Source organism: Colias croceus, chromosome 8, assembly GCF_905220415.1.
Source record: "Colias croceus chromosome 8, ilColCroc2.1".
Classification (NCBI taxonomy): Eukaryota; Metazoa; Arthropoda; class Insecta; order Lepidoptera; family Pieridae; genus Colias; species Colias croceus.
Window position 1 is genome coordinate 6,267,991 of NC_059544.1, and position 22,870 is coordinate 6,290,860.

The window sequence follows — 22,870 nt, forward strand, 5'->3', positions numbered from 1 at the left end:
CATGTATCTATTGGGATGTAAAGTTAAAATAAATACGATTGCGTACCAAACTTAATAAAATAAGGCAACTGGTGGTGTTAATGTAGTAACTCGGCGCTAAGCAGACCAATAAATAGTGTAAATAATTAAGATTGTAAACCGCAGTGTGGTCATGATGCTTAGCACCGTCACCTGTATGTAGTGTGCAAATACAGATAAGAAGCTATCTTCATCGAGTGTACTGGTTTAAAAATAGAACTGGTGGTGTCTATTAATATGTTGATATGGATAATATGACTTATTTTTTAGATTTCAATAATAAAATAAAACTCAAAGGTGACTGATATAGTTATCTATCAACGCACAGCCCAAACCACTGGACGTATCGGGCTGAAATTTGGCATGCAGGTAGATGTCATAACGTAGGCGTCCCCTAAGAAAGGATTTCCCGAAATTCTTGTGGGAACGGGGGAAAACGGGGATGCACGTACAAAGTCGTGGGCGGAAGCTAGTTTTTAATAAAATAGCAATAATATTTTACCCGCAATGCAGTGGGTAATTCAAACGCATATACCGAAATGTATTCCTGATCTTACAAGTCGTATCTTCTAATTCGTGCTAATGCAAACTAGACACCATTAAGAAACACTAACAAAATGTAAATTTAATTCTATACTTGTGTATAGGATTTAACTAAAGCATGGGTACATCGTTAAGCTTGGATAAAATCAATTTTGTACTTTACTGTTCAATGTCATAATAAATATTGTTACATAGCTATTCATTCTCAACTTGATTATAAACTTACTACTGCGTCTTTATTTAGGGGATAGCATCTCTTAAGCACATAAATATTGAGATGAAATTTGAGTTGGAATTTTGATGTGTCTCCGTTACCTTTCTTAAATTTCGTAAACAGTATTTATTTTTGTGAGAGTTAAAAATTCCTATTAGACGCGGCTGGTGGAATGGAACTGGTTTTTGTATTTTATCACATGCTCATTATTATGTTGATGGTAACGCCCCAAAAATATTACCAGCTGTTTTTACAAAGCCTTGTAAATATTAAATAAAATTTTGTTCGAGAATATTATTTTATTAACGTGCAAAATTAATACTTATAATAAGAGCCTTTACTTGTGCTTATAAATTAATCGCATATAACAAAACACGTTGACATAAAAACGCAAAAATACGCCGGAATTAAATGAAAATTTAAACTAGATCGAAGGCATTATCCTCGAATGAGTCTTGATAGCAATCAGTATTCAGAGCTCATGTGGCAGTGAGAACGAATTAAGAGCAACATGTTGTGATACGACAGAGAACAATAGAAAGGATACAACACAAAAACAAGCACGCAAGCACAAATACAGGCCGAAACTCGAAACATACCTGTGCTCGCCAGACGAGGGTTATTAATTAGTTAATGTAGGGTGACAATCAACTCATATAACCGAAATATACGCTTTCAACTTACTTATGGTTATTTTAGTCAGTGAACAGCAACGAAATATCAACGGTTCGGCCCATTGCAAAAACTGGAAAAATAAACTGTATTAGGAGATATGAGCACGACGCACCGTTTAAGCCGTACTCGTTGTCGTTGTCCGGAAAATTGGCATTAATGATGGTTCTCCTAATTAACGAAAAAGTGTCGCCACGTTGACGGGGCACCAGAAAAGGATGCCCGAATATATTCGGGCATTGGCCGTCGTGAAACTCAAAAAACCGTTTAAAAATCACTCGCCCCGCCCACAGTCCGCCTTCGACTCTTGCGCACTTATGATTTATCGTTACGACGACATACCTTCCCTCGCACTAACTACCCAGCTTCCGTCCTGCTAATTATGTACCTATATATCGCCCTAACAAAATCTTTATCGCATTCCCGATTCAATAATCACCAACGACGATTTGAATTAATTTGAAATAATTGGAGTTGTAGACTTATTTATAACGTAATTAGCAAACGACATTATCTCTCTACAACGCGGAAATGCCATCAGAATTCTTGAATATTCCGATTGCGGGATTTCGGTCCTTTTGCATAATTGTGAGCAATTTTTTTACAAGACCCGTTTAAATCGTTCGTTAAAATAATATAACCGTAACAAATCTTTAATCTTACATTTAAAGTATTTTAGCGGGTGTTGAGTTTAAAAGAAAACGGCCAATGGCAACCCCGCCAATTAAAAAGTATGTAACTTTAAAGCACAGAGCATGTATTTAATCTTTCAGTGCCATGTTGAGAAAAGGTGAACACGTGTCTAGCAAAGTGGTTCGATAGTGCGTTAAACGCGTACTAATTTAGTACTTTAACAGTCTTTTGTTTGTATTGAATTACAATAACCTTTTAAACAAAGTAACAATATTATAGCTTTTTAACAGATAAACAATTAATATTGAAATATAACAAATAGGTACAGAAAAACAAGATATGGGTTAAACAACTATTATTCTATAGCTTTTGAAATATTTTTAATGAATTATGAGCATATTTCTTATTAATACCAAACAATGAATATATGCAGCAGTAAGCACAGATCCTTTTTAAATTCGTCGCTAGAATACGTGCAAAGATAATGTTTCCCCGTAACATGGTGTACATTTGCTCCCTGATCACGCATCAAGGACGAGGATCGAACGTATTTAGAATAATTTTAAGATGGTCACTGGCAGTTCTCACGCTATTGGCATTCTAGTTATTGGTAATGTATGCATCCTGTCACCAGGGTGCTGTAATTTGCACGTACCGTACCTGGATGGGGACAAAAATATTATGAGATTTTGTTTCACGAAAAGCTCTCGGTTTATAACTGCGGTTTATGCATACTACATATACAGTTGTTTGTAACTTTAGTGGTATTGTTAGTGAATATGGTTGTGTTTGAGTGACCTTATAGTGTGTGTGAGTGTGTGTGTTTTTTATCAAAACAAATAGCTTTCATATATCCAATGAAATATATAAACTGGATGAATAAGACATACAAAATGAACTTAAATATACATTGATTCATTCGTTGATCATTAATGATTAAGTTAAATAAAAATGTGTTGTTTCCTTTTATTTTTAAACATAATCCAAAAAATAGCTTAAAGAAATTTTAGCAAAAAATTACAAAAGGTACAAAATACTAAACCACACAAAGTTTACTTTACTGTAAGTACAGTATTTATTATAACAAGATGATCAAATAAGATACAGAAGATCAATCGTTATCCATATTCATATTACGAGTACATGGTACACGTAGGAAAATATAAAGGCGTTTAGACTGAACGCTCACCTACAAGATTATGTGTGTAGTTAGTTAAACTAATAGAGAATTTACCCGTGACAAATTAGTCGCTTACCGACCGCTGCACTGAATACATTAGCTACAAGCTTTGGGTAAAAAACTCGTTCCTCTGTTTTGTTGTGACACAGAATAAAGATTAACGTTCGAATTACTTCCCAATGAACCGTGTAATCAATGACACAAATTAAAATGTAAGCGCAATGGAATCGTGGTGTTTATAAATAAGAATTTAATTAACTTTTATCATAGTTTTCCCACAGTTTGAGGTTGTATTATATTTGCTTGATCTTTGGGAAAATAAGGGACAAGTTGTTCAAGTTAACCTCATTAGCGTAAAGAAGCTGAAGTTTATAACTTTATTATGCTAGTCGTTAACATTCAGGTTTTAGCTCCATTAGATTTCTTCTACTATGAAAAATTATTTATACGTGTATCCAGTCAAGATAAAAAATTTTAACCTCAATAAGCTTGTTAAACCATGAACAAACCAAGCAAAGCATCAATTCATACATTTTCTATTTATTAATGGAAACATGAAATAGAGCGAAATTCCTTACCAATCCCAATCATAATTAATTTAAGTACTGTAAACTACATACGATAGGAAACGTAAAGTCTAATAAAACGTGCAGCGATAGTGTAATAAAGAAAGATATTATAATATTGGCCGGTTCAATTTTATACGTTTACGATATCATTTCGCGTTTAGTGCTAGTACATAAAGTAGTCGGGCGTTGTCTGTATAGATAGGAAATGGTATGAGAATCAATATAAATAAATTGCCCAATAGAATTGCCCGAGGTACACCGTAGACGTTCGGTTTGAGATCAGATACTATAACTCAACACGCAACATATCAATTAAAGGATGTATTAAACATGCTCGTCTCCATACACGGCCTGCTCTGATTTAAACGCGAATGCGATCATCGTTTATAAGACTAATGGACTTAAGATAATGGCGTATATTTTATTTCTAAAATGTATTGTTACTAACCTATCGGATTTCTTAAAATGTTATTAATTCTAATACCGATGATGTTATGAATTATTTTTTAACAGGTTATATTATAATAAGGTATATAATATGAATGTATGGTAGGAAAATAAACAAAAAAAACATGGATGAAACACCTGTCATTCTATGATTAAACAATTTTGCTGTTCATAATTTCGGAAGGAAGTATCTTTTAGTAAACCGCGTAAAGTGTGTATACTTGGTATATTTATTTCTTCCTCATTTGGCTTACCTAAAATTTCTTCATTATTATAAAATGTGCTAAATAAAAGAAATTTTATAAAATTAAAAGCTCGAATTTAAATTGCCTAAATCTGTCCCAGCACAACTTGCTGAATAAATATTTAATATAAATACATATTTTCATATAATGCAACATGATTCGGTGCGCAGGCGTCAAGGTACGGCTCTGACGGCGTCGAATATCTCAGTTTTGTCATAAATCGCAACCTTATTTACGATCAATATCTTGAAGTGATTTACTGAGATCTTATTATTAAATGTCTCTACGAATGATACATAGAAATCGTAGGATGGTGATATCATTCTCACTGATTCACATGCCACGAGACAATCACATTCAATAAATATCTTTTTCACACTAATTACTGTAACGATGTGATGAAAAATTTCTTACGGCGTTTTCTTTTTTATTTCAATTATGAAATGTCACTTATTCAATTTATGACTAGTTTCCTTGCTAGTTTCAAACACGGTAGTAACCTGTCATTATAGTATTTATTTATATTGCATTAGGTATAAGGTTGCTTTTTCCGCAAATCAACAATTTTTAAAAGATGGAAAGACGACATAGTCTTCATAAGAACTCCTCTAACCTCTTCTAAAATGGTTCGCCACATAAAATCACTAAGCTTCCTACAACCAAATAAACGTAATTCACGCAATTATAAAGGCTTTCTCGGATAAAAGCAGATAACAAATTTTCCAAAAGCGTTGTTGCCTATCGCAATCTTAATATTGCGAGATAGACTTATGAGAATGCGCAAAGGAACTACCGAGAATCGCGTGTGCTGATTAAAGTTTTCTATATAAGAATTAAGACATAAAAAGAAAGAATATAATTGCATAGCTAACTATTCAATACAATTTTAGATATATTCATAAGTGACTAGAAAATAACTAAATGGTTAACAAAAATATGTAATTTTAAAAATATATAATACTTACTTAGATACAATTCCATAAATAAATCTTTAATATCATAGGAAATTTTAAATTTTCCGAACCTTAAGCCAACATATATAACACATTACAAATAACATAAAAATTAAAATAAAACGATAAACTCATATTTTAATATCTAACAACTGTACAAATCAAACTACAAGCTAAAACAAGAAATTCCTATGAAACTTGTTACTAATTTTTACGACTATAACATTATACATTAAAAGTATATTGTCATTGAAATTCGAAGCTGTGGATATTCAAATAAATTTTACTTTTAGTGATCATTAAGGCTAATTTATTGCCACATTCATAAGACGTTCTAAAAAGCTTATTGGCCGTTATTACTAGTTCTCTCTGTCAATTTTAAAACGAATTGTAGAGAACTTACTTTATGATGAATGTACAATTTGAAAAATTTAACGTAAAATCACTACATGGTATAAAAAAGCCGCTTCCCGCTGTCTGTTTGTTTGTCTCCATGTATGATTGGATCGTTATAACTAATTATCGGATATTGATGCGTTTTAAATAGATAAAGTGATTCAAGAGGACGGTTTAAATATAGAATTCGATAAATTTACAGTACGCGGACGAAGCTTTGGGCGGAAAGCTAGTTATAAATAATATATACTAAAAAGATTAAAGATTTAACAAATTGTGATTATTAATTAAAATTTAAGTGATCTCAATCTAGTCGTATACCTACGTATAAGTACAATCATTAAAACTGGCAGCTGAGCTACTACATCCTAGAAAGTACTATGTTTTATAGGAAACAAAAATTCAAACTCAAGCACTTAATTAACTCGTTTTCACACGGTATTGATGTAATTCTCCGAATACGTAAATCGGATGTAAGCAGATAAAAACGTACACACATTAACATCCCTATCGTGACTATCCCTGTATCGCGTGGTCATTTAGATCATAAAACAATAGAACAGTTGCAGCCACGAGAATGCAATGCGCAGTTATGCAAATAGTAGGGTCGCGACCGAAAGCATGAATATTGATACAGCATTGTCGAGATTACAGATTTCACCGACGATAGCCTGATCTCTTTACTTTCTATGAGCACGAATTGTAAGCGAATTATCCTAAAACGTATGGTGATTGCTTCAGGATTACGATAAATGTAAAGTCGTTACATTAAAATGTGAACGTAGGTGTTCTTCACAATCTGTGTAAATGGTCGCAAAAACGTAAAGCGTTGCGCAATAATTCAAGGATAATGTAGATAGTCTGAAGTACAGAAGACTGGTCACGCAGCCACAATGGTCGCTCCGGCTAAGAAATGGCTTCAAAAACGTATATAGCTTCGTCAAATGGTCATAAAATGAGACTCGTTTTATGGCGCACCTTTACAGCCGCGGGGTAAGGATGGAACGTGAGCGCTACAACTCCACTGCCATTGGAAAAACTCTATCTGATTGTGTCATGCATAAATATGCCTGTTTAATTGCAATTTTAAAGAAATAAAAGTTTGTGATGTCTTAACAAGCTCTTATGTTAATTAACAAAATTATCTAGATTTGTGTTGGTTTATTTATATGAAAATAGGAATACTTTCATAACTTGTATTAGGTATATTTAAAATCACAAAATAAAATATTTTGTAAATAATAATATGTTTATTGGTTGTTTCTAAAAGAGAGTTGTATAAAATTCGTATTTGTTCCTTGGATAAAGTTATATCTCTTCCCTTGAACTTGGCTTGGCATGCTACCGCGTGTCTAGATTCGATGCATATAACAAAATAATCCTAGTACTTAAATATGTACATTGTAAGTCAAATAATCAATAGAAAATAAGGAGACGAAGACAAAATAAATTAATATTCAAGATTCATGTTATAAAAGCTTAGTAAAGGAAAGCTACATTGACATTGACAATTTTGACGGTAATAAAAGTGTATTGTTTCTTTGTTTCTATCAGTTTCTATATAATAATTAAAATATATTTCCATACATAAATTGTTTTGATTTAGTGTCGACTAGTACTGGAGCTCATCATTATTTATAGTTTAAATGAAGTTGTGTCGTAAATGTCTATATTGATTTATTTACGGCCCTATACTTATTAAAGCTATCCTAATTCCTGTGTTTCATGTATGGGGCATAGTGGTTTTATTCGTCTTGCTTTATTACCTCACATTTATTATGTTATAAACTTTCCACATTAAAATATTTGTTTTGTGACACTTGTTTAAGCACGGAAAGTAGCAGAGAAGAACAGATACTTTTATTTTCAATTAAATACATTTAATTAATCAAGTATTTCTCATAATCTGTTGTACAATATAACAAAATATTATAAACATTTTCATAGAACACAATACATTGCACTTAAACATATCTATAAGAAAGACTTAAAGACGTGTTTATCTGAATTTATGTAATAAAATTTACCGTGCATTTAATTTCAGCAATGTTAATTGATAATTATCTGCGTTGTTATTCGCAGTTAATAAATTAACTGTGAGTTACGGAAGTTTAAAAGTTCGTGAAATACCTGTGAATGACATCATTACGGGCTACCTGCCGCAGGTAAGCATACATACAATAGGTCGGTTTGACTTAAAAAAAATTCCAAGAAACACGGTTTTTTACCTATCACCTTTGCTATCAATTTTTGTGCCTATGTGTGAAGTCCGAAGCTGTGGGTAGATAATAAGAAATAGTATACGCAAGTGTTTACCGTTCCCACAGCGGTGATATGGAGACTACTAGGCTCTTCGACTACCTTAGTGAGACGATAGATGTGGTCCAACTTCGGTTTCCCAGTGCCCAAATCGTCCTCCTGGGAGATTTTAACGCTTGCCATAGCGAATGGTTGTTCCCGTACCAGAAAACTGATCATGCTGGGAGAGAGATCTTCAATTTTGCAACCTCTTATAACCTCTCCCAGCTTGTTAAAGAGGCAACTCGAATTCCTGATATTGAAGGCCATACGTCCAATTGCCTAGATCTCTTACTGACTACTGATCCCGACCGTTGTGTGGTAGAAGTTGCTGCTCCACTTGGTACCTCTGACCACTGCTTGGTAAGATCTGTTTCAACTTATTCTCCACCGGACTTTACATCCAAAGGAAAGAGAAGAGTTTGGAGATATAAGTTGGCAGACTGGGACGAGATGCGTAACTTTTTCTCCTCCTATCCTTGGCACCAGGTTTGTTTCTCATCTAACGACCCCTCGACCTGTGCGGAGAACATCGCCGATGTTATTCGTCAGGGAATGGAGTATTTTATTCCCTTTTCTGACGTTATCATCGATGCCAAAGCTCGACCCTGGTTCAACGCTGAATGTGCTCAAGCGGAAAGAAGTAAGGAAGCCGCATATCGAACCTGGGCTGATGCTCGAATACACAAATCTTCTGATTTACACGAAAAAAAGAAAGCTTTTAACAAAGCTGCCAAGGACTGTAAAAAGTTACTCAAGAGGGCAAGATTCGATCATATTCGCCGTATCGGAGACAAACTCGCATCCTATCCAGCTGGTAGTAAGGCATTCTGGTCGCTTGCGAAAGTTGTTGAATCGAACTTTTCACGATCCTCGCTACCACCGCTGCTGAAACCCGATGGATCACTTGCTCATACTGCAAAAGAGAAAGCCGACACATTTGCTATACTCTTCGCACAAAATTCACGTCTTGATCCAACGAACACAACACCACCTTCCTTACCACATTGCCACTCAGTTATGCCTAGCATAAGTATAAGGCAAAAAGATGTTCTTAACATTATGCGTGGTCTTGACGTCAATAAAGCAAGTGGTCCGGATGGGATCCCTGGAATAGTCCTGAAAATGTGTGCTCCTGAGCTGTCTCCTATCTTGACCCGCTTGTTTCGGTTGTCTTTAGAGTCAGGTCTAGTCCCTAAGTCCTGGAAGCTTGCAAACGTGCAACCTGTGCCCAAAAAAGGCAGTCGTGCGGACCCCACTAACTATCGCCCGATTTCAATCACCTCCATACTCTGCAAGATTATGGAGCGTGTATTGAACAACCGGCTCCTTGCGTACCTAGAGGCCAACGATCTTCTTAATGACCGGCAGTATGGTTTCCGCAAGAATAGATCGACTGGCGATCTCCTGGTACACGCTACTCATATTTGGGGAGAAGCCATAGAGAATCACGGTGAGGCACTTGCTGTCTCCCTTGATATCTCTAAGGCTTTCGATAAAGTCTGGCACGCTAGCCTCCTAAGCAAGCTTCCTTCATACGGAATACCCCCTGATCTCTGCACTTGGATAGCCGACTTCCTGAGAGAGCGTTCTATTCAAGTAGTTATCGACGGATGCATATCTGATCCTCTGGATATTAACGCGGGTGTTCCTCAGGGGTCTGTACTTTCTGCAACGCTGTTCCTGCTGCACATAAATGATATGCTACGGCCAAACATTTTTGGGTACGCGGACGACAGTACAGTTGTAGAAAGATACCTATCCAATGCTGCTGCATCCAAAGAAACTATAGCGACTGAGAGAGAGGCCATGATTGAACGAGTGAATAGCACTTTACTGGATATCTCCAAATGGGGCGATGCGAATCTGGTGAGATTTAATGCGTCAAAAACGCAGGCGTGCCTGTTCACAGCGAAAAAAAGTCCACTTCACCTAGCTCCGACTTTTCGTGATGTGCCGATCGTGGTGTCAGACAGTCTGCAGTTGCTTGGCGTCACCGTTTCGTCGAACCTCAACTTCAGACAGTTCATCGAATCTAAGGCGCAACTTGCTGCAAAAAAGCTCGGCATTTTGGCCAAAGTAAGGCAATACTTCACACCTGACCAGCTTCTTAGATTATACCAAGCCCAAGTTCGGTCTTGTGTGGAATATTGCAGCCATATATGGGCTGGAGCTGCAAAAACTCATCTAGGCGCCTTAGATTCGATGGAAAGGCGTGCTAAAAAACTTATAGCCGACCCGAGTCTGCTCAGCGGCAAACTCTACACTCTGGAGCACAGACGCAAAATTGCTTGCCTTTCAGTCTTCTACCGGCTTCACGTCGGTGAATGTGGGACTGAATTACACCACCTTATACCACCTTCTCCTTTCCAATACAGGACGTCGCGACGAAATACTGGTTTCCACCCCTTCGTGATCGAGATACCCCATGTGCGCACCAAGCGCTTCGAAAACAGTTTTTTAATAAAAACCGCGAAGATGTGGAACTCCCTACCGCCATCCGTGTTTCCCGATAGATACAATTTGGATCTATTCAAGGCCAAAGTGAATAGGCTTTACCTTACTGATCAGGCATGCTAACCTGAAAGACCGCATCTTCACTTACCATCAGGTGAGATGGCGGTCAAATGCCTGAGCAGTGTGTTAAAAAAAAAAAAAAAAAAAAAAAAAAAAAGATGGAACAAAGCATTCCCAATATAAGCTCGCTGACGTTGTAAAAGATTTTTTATGCGATTTTTTAACGTAACTTCAAATAACTTGTGAGGTAGAAGATAGTGATAGTAATTTTAAAAACGATTTGGAAACGTATGCTTAATTATAGTGGTAGAATATTGATGTTTCGAAAATGTAAGCTACTGTTTATTTGTAGTTTATTTATTATCCAACCAAAATTAAAAACAAAAATATTTTATACCAACGAACGTTTCCGATAATAATCGTGATTTTTTTTAATTCAAATGGATACGCATCAATACGCATATCTATATGAAAAAGTAAATTACAGATTTTAATGTAAAACCCTTCTGAATGAAAAACGTTTAAATTATGTCTGGCATTCACTAGTGCTAAGCTATACAGTATAGGTACATATTTAATTGTTACTTATATACCTATGGGTATAGTCCGAAGCTATTAATAATAACTTGCTTGTAGAAAAGGTTGATATAACAGAGACAACATTAATCATTGCTCATAAATATGTATAGAAACCCTTTGATTACAATGTTGGGCCAAAATTTATCGTCGAAATTGATACCCGTAGAATTACAACCACTTAGAATTGCCCCAAATCAAAGGAGAAGATCTAGTAGAAGAAGAAGTCTGTAATTAATACGCAAATTATATTTAAATGCATTTAACTATTGTTGTTCTTTTTATTATTAGTTTTCCCTGTTTTCCAATCTTAGGTACCTACTCGTACCAGATTAGATAAAATATACCCCTCTTATTGACTATAGACTATCTACTTTTATACAGCAAGATACAAATCGAATATTTTGAATATGGATTTAAAATAATAATTAAAAAAATGCTTACAACTCTAGGATGCGTATTTTAGTCAATTCTTTCGAAATTTTCATAAATACAGTACTATATGGTACTAGGTACGGTATATTTATATTAAATACAATCTTTAATTAATTATTATTAAACCATTCATTGCTTCAATCAAGAGTTTAAGTGCATTAATAACATTTAATTGCTCTAGCCATTGTGGTCTCTGTATGACCGTTCTCCTTTGCATTCTCAGCGCAGGCAGTGTTTATCAAATAATAATATTAATTATTGCATTGTACTTTGAATAAGGTAACGGTACAGAGCTTTATGTGGGCGTAAGATTCTTAACATTTCACTAGCGCGATTTGCATTTTACAACTTTTATCGATGTAACTAAACGAGAATTTGCCGCTAAAGGCGAGAGTTAAAGCATTTGTATTGCTAATATTTTAATTCAGTGTAAAAGGTATCAAGATACTGATTAATAGAATTCTTTCTATTGATATCGCTTTAAAGACGTTTTTAATTGATTTCACCAGCGAATATAAAGTTTAAAAGTCTCCCCGCAAGCGCTGGAAACTAATGATTTTCGATTTATTACTTAACATATATATATTAAAAACTCTATTTATTTGCTGCCTCCCTTCGTGTGAAGTTCGTGCAAACCATTAACTAGAATTTATTGCCACTATTATTCATCTCTCAGAAGTCATAACGAAGTAAAACATACTCCACACTGCGCACTCTTGGGTCACTGCGTTATAAACGACGGATCCCGTTATAATAAACATTTATTGTCATTTTATTACAAAAATATCAAGCACAGTACCTGTTCAAAAAGTTATTTTTATTATAGAATTAATGAGGCAACATTACAAGGCTTTAAAACATGCTGCATGATAAATATTTAGTTTTCTTTTTGGCATGGCGCCCCCGGCGTTTATTTTCTATGCATAGCTATTATAAAGCCGCAATCTCACGAACCTCTCAAACACAGTAAACGCTTATATTATCTCATTTATTAAGATGCTCCTGCTCTGTAATTTAACTACATCTAGTCCATATCGAGAAAATATCAATGTTTTCATCGACAAATCTATAAAACTTCACGATTATAATATTTCAGACTCTACATACAGATATTGCAAGATATCGGATGGTTATACGGTTTGCTCGGTGTACAATAACATGTAAATCATACATAACCGTAATGCCAGGGAGGTGTGCCATGAACAGAATTAAAATGCAATAATATCTCTGCCGTGCCGCAATTCTGGCCTGTCTCAGATCTCTGGAGATTATCGTAAAGTATTTATTTATCCAACCTTCCCTCGGGAGGTTAGATAGCATCAGGGAATCAATTTTGCGGTGAAACGTCGTGGAGGCGTAAAGTTAGCGGCCCTCAAGATACAGGTGGCAGTAATGGCAGCCTAATGGGTATTATAAGTTTATTAAATATGATTTGAATATTAAGATCAATATTCTTACTTTTATTTATTTTTGCTTTTCATACTACAGAAATATTATAAATACTATAGACAATATTTCTACGATGAAACAAGAAACAAATTTTAATTAAATATATAAATATTGTAAAACGTATATGTATATCTATTTCAATAATAAATATAAGATTTATTCTAATTTGTTGAGATTTTAGCTTGCTCTATCTAGGTATGTGTTTTATTAATATTATGAATAAACGCATGATGTACCGAAATCTGTTAATAATAATCCTATCTTATTTAAGAGCTTATTTAAATAATAGGCAATTAGATATTACTTTTTCATTAAGAATAACAAAATACCGTAACTAATGCTCCAACCAAATTTACATACTTATAATCTCAGAGCGCCTCTGTTCTCTCACGCAAATCATTGATCTTTAATCGCAAGCTCGGGAAACATTTATTTACGCCATTTATATGTATCAAGCTGATTTAGCATGGAAGATGCAGGTTTATATTCCAACTTCAGCGTCAGTTGCCTCGAACTAAATTATATTATCTGTGCGCCCTACACAAATCCGAGATATAAGGCGGCTGATAATAAAAATGACAGCTACAAGTCCGTTCCAACTAAACTCCCATCAGGCCTTCACTAAAGATACACAATTCATAATAAACTTCATACAAGTCTTAACTTATGAGTTGTGTGCATACCGTGGGCATAACTACTTCTACAGAAACGTCAATGTATGACGTAGAAAGCAGGAGAGCCTTTACAAACCGGTTCAACTTCACATGAATACACGCACTCGAGCCTCCAATCAAATAAGGTCCATGTCAGTCCGTGATACGCTTTCTCGCTCAGCTCTTAATAAAGTATATTCGGAGGCAAAGCAGATCACGCTTGACTGGTCAGCAGGGAACGCAGTGATAAGAAATCGGGACAGTTACCTGTCAGGGATGACTATTTCATTTAACAAAACAACAATGCAATCACTGCTCTGTCGGAACATATAGGTTTTTTTAAAGATCTTTTAGTTAGGATTGTTATTTAAAGAAACTATACCCCTTTCTACTTAGTTACTTATGCTCTATTTTATATTTTTTATAAAAGTCAAATACACCATTTGTTAGAATTCGCTATTCGGGCTTTCCCCATAAAAATTGTAATTATTTTGAATCAGAAGTTATAACGCTAGAAACGTCCTGATTTATAGCAATCATTACGTAGCCATAAATAAAGGCATATATTAAACACAAGCTATAAAAATAAGAAAAAATGTAATTAGTTACGTGCTGATACAAATAAATAAAACGTATTGATATAGATGACTGCAATAAAGTTATTAATTGTAATTTAGCACATGCTTACAGATCAACGACTCGATTAGAAACGCGATTGACTCTCTCCTCAGCCAGACTAGATTTTCTATTTAAAGTGCGTGCAAACCGAGAACTGATTGAACTGATTTACGGTCAAATTAAAATTAAGTTACAACAATGCCATAGTGATCTTATATAAGTAGATATTATAATATTATGTACATTGTACTGTCTATATCTACGAATCCAAACATTACTTTCTATATATTATTATATTTATACAAGATTATGTTATGTAGGTATCTTCAACATTAAGAAATCTAAAAAAGGTATTTACAGAGTATTAGAAATATTTATTTCTCCGCCATAAGTGAATGTCGTACCTAAATGGAATTTTTTCAACGATAAAGCTTTTAGGGGACTCGCCACCTTATCAATTACGCCTCAGAATGCATTAGACGACGCAACAGGTTAAAACGAATGCTGATTTAACATTTAAAGTTTTCTTTGAAAGAGCACGTCCCTTCGGACCAATAAATTTGACGATAAAAACGAAACGCTGATAAATTAAAAGCGTCCGGCGGTAGATCAGCAATTTTTACAACTACAAACGTTCAATTTGCAATCAATATAAAAATGTTTTAATAACCGCACTGTACCTACTATTAAATTTTATAGCTCACAGGCATAGGTTTATTTCGTAATTAGTTATTTCACAATACTATTGCATTGTCTAGATATTTTTATTATAAAATTACAGCCTCACATAAATAAGGATGCTCTTAGATTAATGGATGCTGAACAAAACGTACAGCGAAAGCACAAACGCGAGCTGCAGTCTACAAAGACATCCATTTAAAGATATGTGAGTATTGCATGCAAAGAGAACAAAACAGTTATTACCGGCGTTAACTGAGGATTAAACGTACTACATAGACACAAGACTATTAGTATTGGCGTGAAATAATGAAAGCTATTTCACAGTATAACGTAACTTGTACGTTCATTAAGGCGGGTGTCGATGCCCGCGCCGCTGGAAGCACGTTGCATAAATCAGACGAGGGAATGCTGCTTGGCGCCCTAATGCGCTTTCGATGTCAGTTGATAGCCACCCCCTCCCTCCAGCTGCCTCCAATCGTTCTTATTTCACACAATCACAATCATACTTTGATGAAATTGATAGTGAAATGCATCTGTATAATCACAATTTACACGTAAGGTAGGTAACTGATCGTGAATAATTGTTTATGTTTATAAGTACATCGACAGAATTGCTTATTTATTACAAATACCTATTTCTATCTCACTACACCTTTATATAAAATACTAGTGGTCCGCCCCGGCTTCGCCCGTGGTATCTACATGTTTAAACTATCCTATCTCTCAAGTTGGATCGAACTGCACATGGTGTGCGAATTTTATTATAATCGGTTAAGTGGTTTAGGAGTCTATTGAGGACAAACATTGTGACACGAGATTTATATATATTAAGATAGTCCGTGATTAATTTTATAGATCCAATAATTTTGAATACCGTGATAAAGGCAACTTTTTTAATTTAAATTCTAATGAAGCTTTTCAAAATACATGTCAAACAAAATTCCTTAAAAGCAACGATAATCAGATTCAAGAAAATAAAATCAGCTATATCGAAAGAATATAACGGATATTTGAAGTGACACTTTAACACTCAACGGTCAACAGCCTTTGGTCAATTTAAATAAAATATTTGAATGGTTTCGACAAATATGCGAATCCCTGGATTCGTGTTTAATAAATACGTATTACCTTCAAGTTTTTGTGACGGTTATGATAGCACGTGTTACATTTATTTTGATACTTTGGTTGTTAAGATAATATTTACACGTATTAAGAAGTATTGAATTTCTTACGAATCCAATCACAATTGATAAGTACAAATTGAAACAATTTTGCAAAATCTTCATTCAACTTTTTTGACGTAATATTATATTGAATGGTAACGAATTAATAACTCGTAATACCTTTGTGATGTCAATCATGATAATGTTTTCTTTTATTTGTTAGAAAAGTTACCTATTCCTTTAACAAATATTTATTTTTATTAATGTATTTAAATTTTCTTTGTATGTTTTAATTTGAGTTGACAACGATAAATTTTGAAGATTATAAGTATCTAATAGTTGGAAACGGACCCTTCCATAAATATTAACTTCCCTAATAGAGATTCCTCTCTTATGAGAAGTGCTACTATAAATATTGTGTGGCAAAGAAAATAAAATTTTCAATTGAATTACAAACCAAAACCCATGTTTCACATAATCTCCGAAAGGTTTCAGAACGAATGTTGAGATATCGTCGCGAGACGCAGCTTATCGTTAATTTAGAGTCTCCGATTAGACTCCACCAGCCGACATACACTAACGAGCTTTCGTTTTAAATTTATTTTATTTTAACAACAGTACAGGGCCGATGTTTTGTCTTCTGTCTAAGCCGATAACTGTGCAAAGTTAATTGGAATGTCCCTTTATTTTTTATACGGCTACATAGCTCATATCAGTTAAGTTCATTAATTGCGAACTCAATCTCAATAAAAATTAAGAAATAATTAATTATAAGGCATTTAATAAATACAAATGTTTACCTTTGTGGTTGTAGATTGCAACGGCGAGCTTGATGAAACTGCACATACTTCCACTTCATATTTTTCTACACCTGCTTCTCGATCTAGAGGCACTGCCGTTGATAATATCCCCAGAGAAGAGTCAATATCAAATAATCTGTCCACTTGTTTTCCGTCACCAGTCACGTTCACTATGTAATACTCTAAACCCGATCTATAATTGTTCGTCATATTCAAAACAGCAGTTCCACCAGGTTCGTTTTCCGCCACCGATACGGAGCCAGCGTTCAGCCAAGTTATTCCTTCTAGTTCAGTGCCACCCATAATAACTGTTAAATACGTTTCTGTGCTTTTTTGCTCGCTTAATACAGCTTCATCAGTTGCTTTTATAACCAAATTCCATCTTGCTTCTGGTGTGGCAGGAGGATATCTTAGAGTTAAAGCACCATTACTTCGATGCAAATCAAACATATCATTTCCACCATGAATTAGCTTATACGTAACTAGTCCATTTGTACCTGAATCCAAATCACGTGCAAGAATATTCATAATGAATATTCCCCTGCCCATACTTCTTCCTAATCGCTCTGAGTTAACTACTGCAGCGTTCATGGACACAAATACAGGAGCATTGTCGTTTATATCTTCAACTATAACGGTTACTAACTTCTCTGCAGAAAGACGTATCAATGGTGGCTCAGCTCTATCATACGCCACAACCGTTATTCTAAATGTATCAATGCTTTCTCTGTCTATTGGCAACAAAGTATGAATCACACCCGTTACATTATTTATAGCAAAATGACGTCTGCCGTCGTATGGCTCCTGGTGTATAATAGAATAGTAAACTTTTCCATTTAAACCAGAATCAGGGTCTTCAGCAGTGACTGTCACTATTGGTGTATGTGTAGGAATACCTTCTCTTATTTGTCGGACTATTGCTGTATTGGTGAAAACAGGAGCATTATCATTGGCATCAATAACGTTCACAGTAAACGATATGCTTGATGATAAGCTTGGACTTCCATTATCCGTTACTGTAATATTCAAAACATATGCCGTTAACTCTTCATAATCTAAATGTTTATGCAAGAATAATTCACCAGAATAACTATCAATAAAGAATGTCTCCTTTCTATTACCGGAAGATATAGAATATTGCAACTCATTATTTATTCCTAAGTCAGCATCATTTGCATGAAATTGAATGATTTTTTTGTTTATCGGTTCAGTTTCTAATACTGCCACTTTCAACTGTGTTTGGCTAAATACAGGTGCATTATCATTTTCATCCAAAACGTCAACGGTAATGGTGGTTGTTGCTGAAAGTCGGACAGTCTGCCCGGAGTCATGTGCAACAACAACAAGTCGATAACGATCAGTAGTTTCTCGATCTAGAGGTTTATTTATAAAAAGTTGACCAGTTGCCTCATCGAGCATGAATTTTTTCATATCATCACCAGCAATGAGTCTGTAATAGATATCTCCGTTCAAGCCTTCATCAGCATCAGAAGAATACACTCTCATTATAGAAGCGCCCACACTTGCTCCCTCAGATACTTCTACGGAATATGGTGTACGTGTAAATATGGGAGCATTATCATTGACATCTGTTATATAAATCGTTACTCTTACCGAATCAGATAGTTTAACTTTTCCATTATCACTAACTGTAACTGTTAGAGTAATATAATTTTGTCCTGTTGTTTGTGATAAGCTCTCTCGGTCAAACGATCGCAATGTTTTAATAAAACCATTTCTAGAGTCTATTCTAAAGTCATTTTGAGCTATAGGTAAACTAAACGTTAATTCCGCATTGCGTCCTATGTCCTCATCTGTTGCTGTTAATTTTCCAACAAATGTATCTGGTGGTTCATTTTCTTTTATTTTAAATATGAACGTCGTATTTGTAAATTGAGGACTGTTGTCATTTTCATCTAAAACGTGAATGACGACAGGTACTTGGGAAGAGCGTGGTGGATTACCATGATCGTATGCTACGATTGTCAATGAATAATAATCCTTCTCTTCTCTATCGAGTAAACTTTTAACATACAGAAAACCGTCCGGAAATACTCCAAATTTTCCATCAGTATTACCTTCCGTGATTGAATAAGATATTTGCCCGTTTGGTCCTAAGTCAGCATCCGATGCAGAAATTACAAAAAATCTTGTATTCACGAGCGTCGATTCTAATAAAGATGTCTCATAAGATGTGTGATCGAATACAGGAGTATGATCATTGACATCATCTAATATGGCTGATATACTATATTTAGTAGCCAGAGCTGGTTTTCCATGATCAGTTGCTGTAACTTCTATTGGCAATATCGTACCTGGTTCATTGGTAAAAGCTTTATTTAAATAAATTACGCCGGTTGTCTCTGATATTCTAAAACTATTTTCGGAGTTGTAGCTTAAAGTATAAGAAATAGTTCTGTTAGATCCAGAATCGCGATCAACGGCTCGAGCAAAATAGACCTCTTGGCCAACTGCCATATTTTCTGCAATATGTATTTCATCTTTTCCTTCAATAAAAACAGGATAATTATCATTAATATCTAATATGGATATATTAACAGTTGTAAATCCATATGAGAAACCACTTCTTGCCATTACTTTAAGATGGTATGTCATCTTCTCTTCACGGTCTATATTTCCTTGAGTGCTTATAACACCTTTCTTTTTATCAATTTGAAACACGTGCTTTTGATCTCCTTCTGTTATGAAATAAGATATCTCATCACTTGTTGTTCTACTGCTAACTTTTCCAACAAAACGACTGGCTTGTTCTTTTAATGTGCCATCATCTTCTACTATTCTAAACTTGTAACCATTATAATTTTCGAAATCCAAGTTTTTAGACTGTGACTTTTTTATTATTTCAACAACTGCATCCTCCAAGGCTCTTCTATTACCTTTATCTTTACAAGATACTATTAACGAATAGAAAGCTTTCGGAGCTTTACGAAAATCCTTCAATAAAATTATATTTCCTGTCCATGGTTCAACATCAAAAAATCCGTCACCACCACTTTCCAAAGAATACATTATTTTTGCATTGTCACCTTCGTCGTCATCAAAAGCTTGTATTTGTAAAATAGTTGATCCTGGAGACATGTCATCGGCAATGCTTGTAATATATCTTTGAGGATAGAAAATAGGGTCATTGTCATTAACATCAAGCACTCGTAAAAGAATAGTGGCTGTTGATGATTGCGGAGGATACCCTTGATCTTTAGCGAGAACCTGAATTTCGTAGCTTGATGTTTTTTCCCTGTCTAATTCTATGATCGTACTTAGTTGCCCAGTAACCGGATCAAGTATAAATGTATTAGGATACTTCCTTTCAGTGCTTGGTGGTAAATAATAAGATACAGATCCATTGGTTCCCTGATCATAATCTGAAGCTGTTAAAATTAATATTTCTTTTACGGGACTGATATTTTCAGCTAAGGTTGCATTTATTTGCTGCTGTGGGAATGAAGGAGCTTCATCATTTTCATCTAAGATGGTTATTTTCAATCTGGTATACGCCCATTTCGGATTTGGTCCACCATCCCTTGCAGATACATTAAGTTCTACTGTCCCTTGTATTTCCCGGTCGAGCAAAGACTTTGTTGTTACTAGGCCCGTTAAATGATCTATCGAAAACCACTGCTGTTGGTTGCCGTCATAAAAATCGTAATAAATTTCTGCATTTACTCCCGTATCTTCATCGGTTGCTGTAATGCCAGCTATATACGTACCAGGGGGTGCAAGTTCACTTAAAACCGTGGAGTATTCAGATTTTTCAAAAACGGGTTCATGATCATTGACGTCATTAACATGTATTACTAAGAATGCTGTTGCTGTTCGTGGTGGTATTCCCTTATCAGTCGCTACCACAGTAAGATTATATTTACTTATTTCTTCTCTATCCAAAATTCCATTTACATGAACTATGTACACACTGCTCGAATTTTCTAATCGAAAATGGTTTAATTCATTGCCAGATTTTATACTGACACTTGTTATACCATTTAGTCCTGCATCCATGTCAGTCACAGTTATAGCAGCAACAAGAGATCCATTCTTTGCGTTTTCATCAACAGTAGCAAAGTTGGCTGTAGATGGAACATAAGTAAATGTTATTACTGGATCGTGATCATTTGCATCAATTAGATTTACAGTTACATAAGAACGTGCATCTTGTCTTGGTACTCCGTGGTCTTTCGCAATAACAGTTAAAACACATGTCATATTACAAGTAGTATTACTACAGTACTGAGGACAGCTCAATTTTTTTAATGTTGTTATCACACCAGACTCTGGATCTACAGCGAACTGCTTCTCAGTGTCAGTCACTTCATAAGTTATTTTACTATTGTCGCCGAGGTCACTATCAGTAGCGGTAACCTTAAGAACAGTGGTTCCTGGCGGTACACTTTCATTTAACGAAACTGAAAAATCACTCTGATCAAATATTGGTGGGTTATCATTCACGTCTAGGATTGTCACATTTACTTGTAAATAACCATACTTTGGCGGACTACCACCATCTCGTGCTGATATATTTAATACATAGAAATCATTGGTCTCTCTATCAAGTTTTCCAGTTGTTTCTAGATGCAAATATGATGTATGACCACTTGGATTTACAGTTACATTCAACCGAAACTTTCCTTCCGTGTCACCATCAACTATTCTGTAGTCATTGGCAATCCCATTTTCATCTAAATCCTTATCAGTTGCTGCATCTAAAAGCAACTTAGTTCCGGGTGAGGCACTTTCAGAAAAAGCAACCGCAATGCTGGGTTCCGGGAATTCAGGATAATTGTCATTAACATCCGTAACCCGTATACGCACTTCTATAGGATATGTAGGCTGACTCGATAGTACAACAAATGCATAGCGGTCTACACTTTCTCTATCAAGAACAACATTTGTTTTTATTTCACCTGATACAGGGTCCAGTAGAAACTCTTTCGGTGATTCATTAAAACGATACGTAAAACCAGGCTTGATAGGTATTCTACCAACAATTGTCCCTATAGGTTGAGCCTCTGGCACACGTAGATCCACACCGGTATCGACAGCACGAGACTGCATCTGTTCGGCGGCGGCGCCAGCGCCCGCGCCGGTAAGCAGCGCCAGCGCGACCAGCACCACGTGCCACCGCCCCATTACGGTCATGATACCGACAAAAACATTGCAGGGTCGATTCCCTTTTAGCGAAACTCTGGAGCAATTTGCGTCTCGTTCACACAAAGTTGCGTCCTCACTCGTCTCAGGTATGCAACATGGCCGCTACGACCTGCGCGAGCAAGAATATCTCACGGAGAGCGCGACTCGCCGTTGCGCCTACGCCGTCGCATTCATTCGTAAACACACGTGACACACACAATTACACTAGTCCAATAACAAACAAACATTCCCTAAAGTATATAAACACACGTCGTATACATCACATATAAAGAAATATCTATGTTAATCACAATTCCAAAACACTTTCGAGTCAAGTTTTTCACAGAATCCGCACGTAGTCCGAACGCGACATGCAGGCAGGCTACGTAAGAGCCGACACGATACTGGCGGGTGGAGGCTTTCACGCCGCCCCGCGACCCACCTCGCACCGCGTCGACCCCTCCCCGCAGCTTTAAAGCTCCGGGCTGTAGAGGATGATGATGTAGAGATAATGGCCGCCTAAGAATTTTACTATTTATTGTTCGATTCTAGACACTCGCCATTCTTAGAAAAATCTTGTAGGCGCAGGTACATTTCAATTGAAAATTATTTAATGACTGTGTTAATGAAAGTTATAAATCATTAGTATGGTCAATTTATATAAT

General features: G+C 35.5%; 1 protein-coding gene across 1 annotated transcript in view; it reads right to left on the reverse strand.

Annotated features, from left to right (window-relative positions):
* Window positions 1–22,214, reverse strand: part of LOC123693602 (cadherin-related tumor suppressor) — a 72,033-nt gene extending 49,819 nt beyond the window's left edge. The window contains exon 1 of the mRNA XM_045638776.1: window positions 17,061–22,214. Coding sequence (XP_045494732.1) covers window positions 17,061–22,214 — 5,154 coding nt within the window. The remainder of the gene's footprint in view (window positions 1–17,060) is intronic.
* Between the last annotated feature and the right edge of the window lie 656 nt (window positions 22,215–22,870).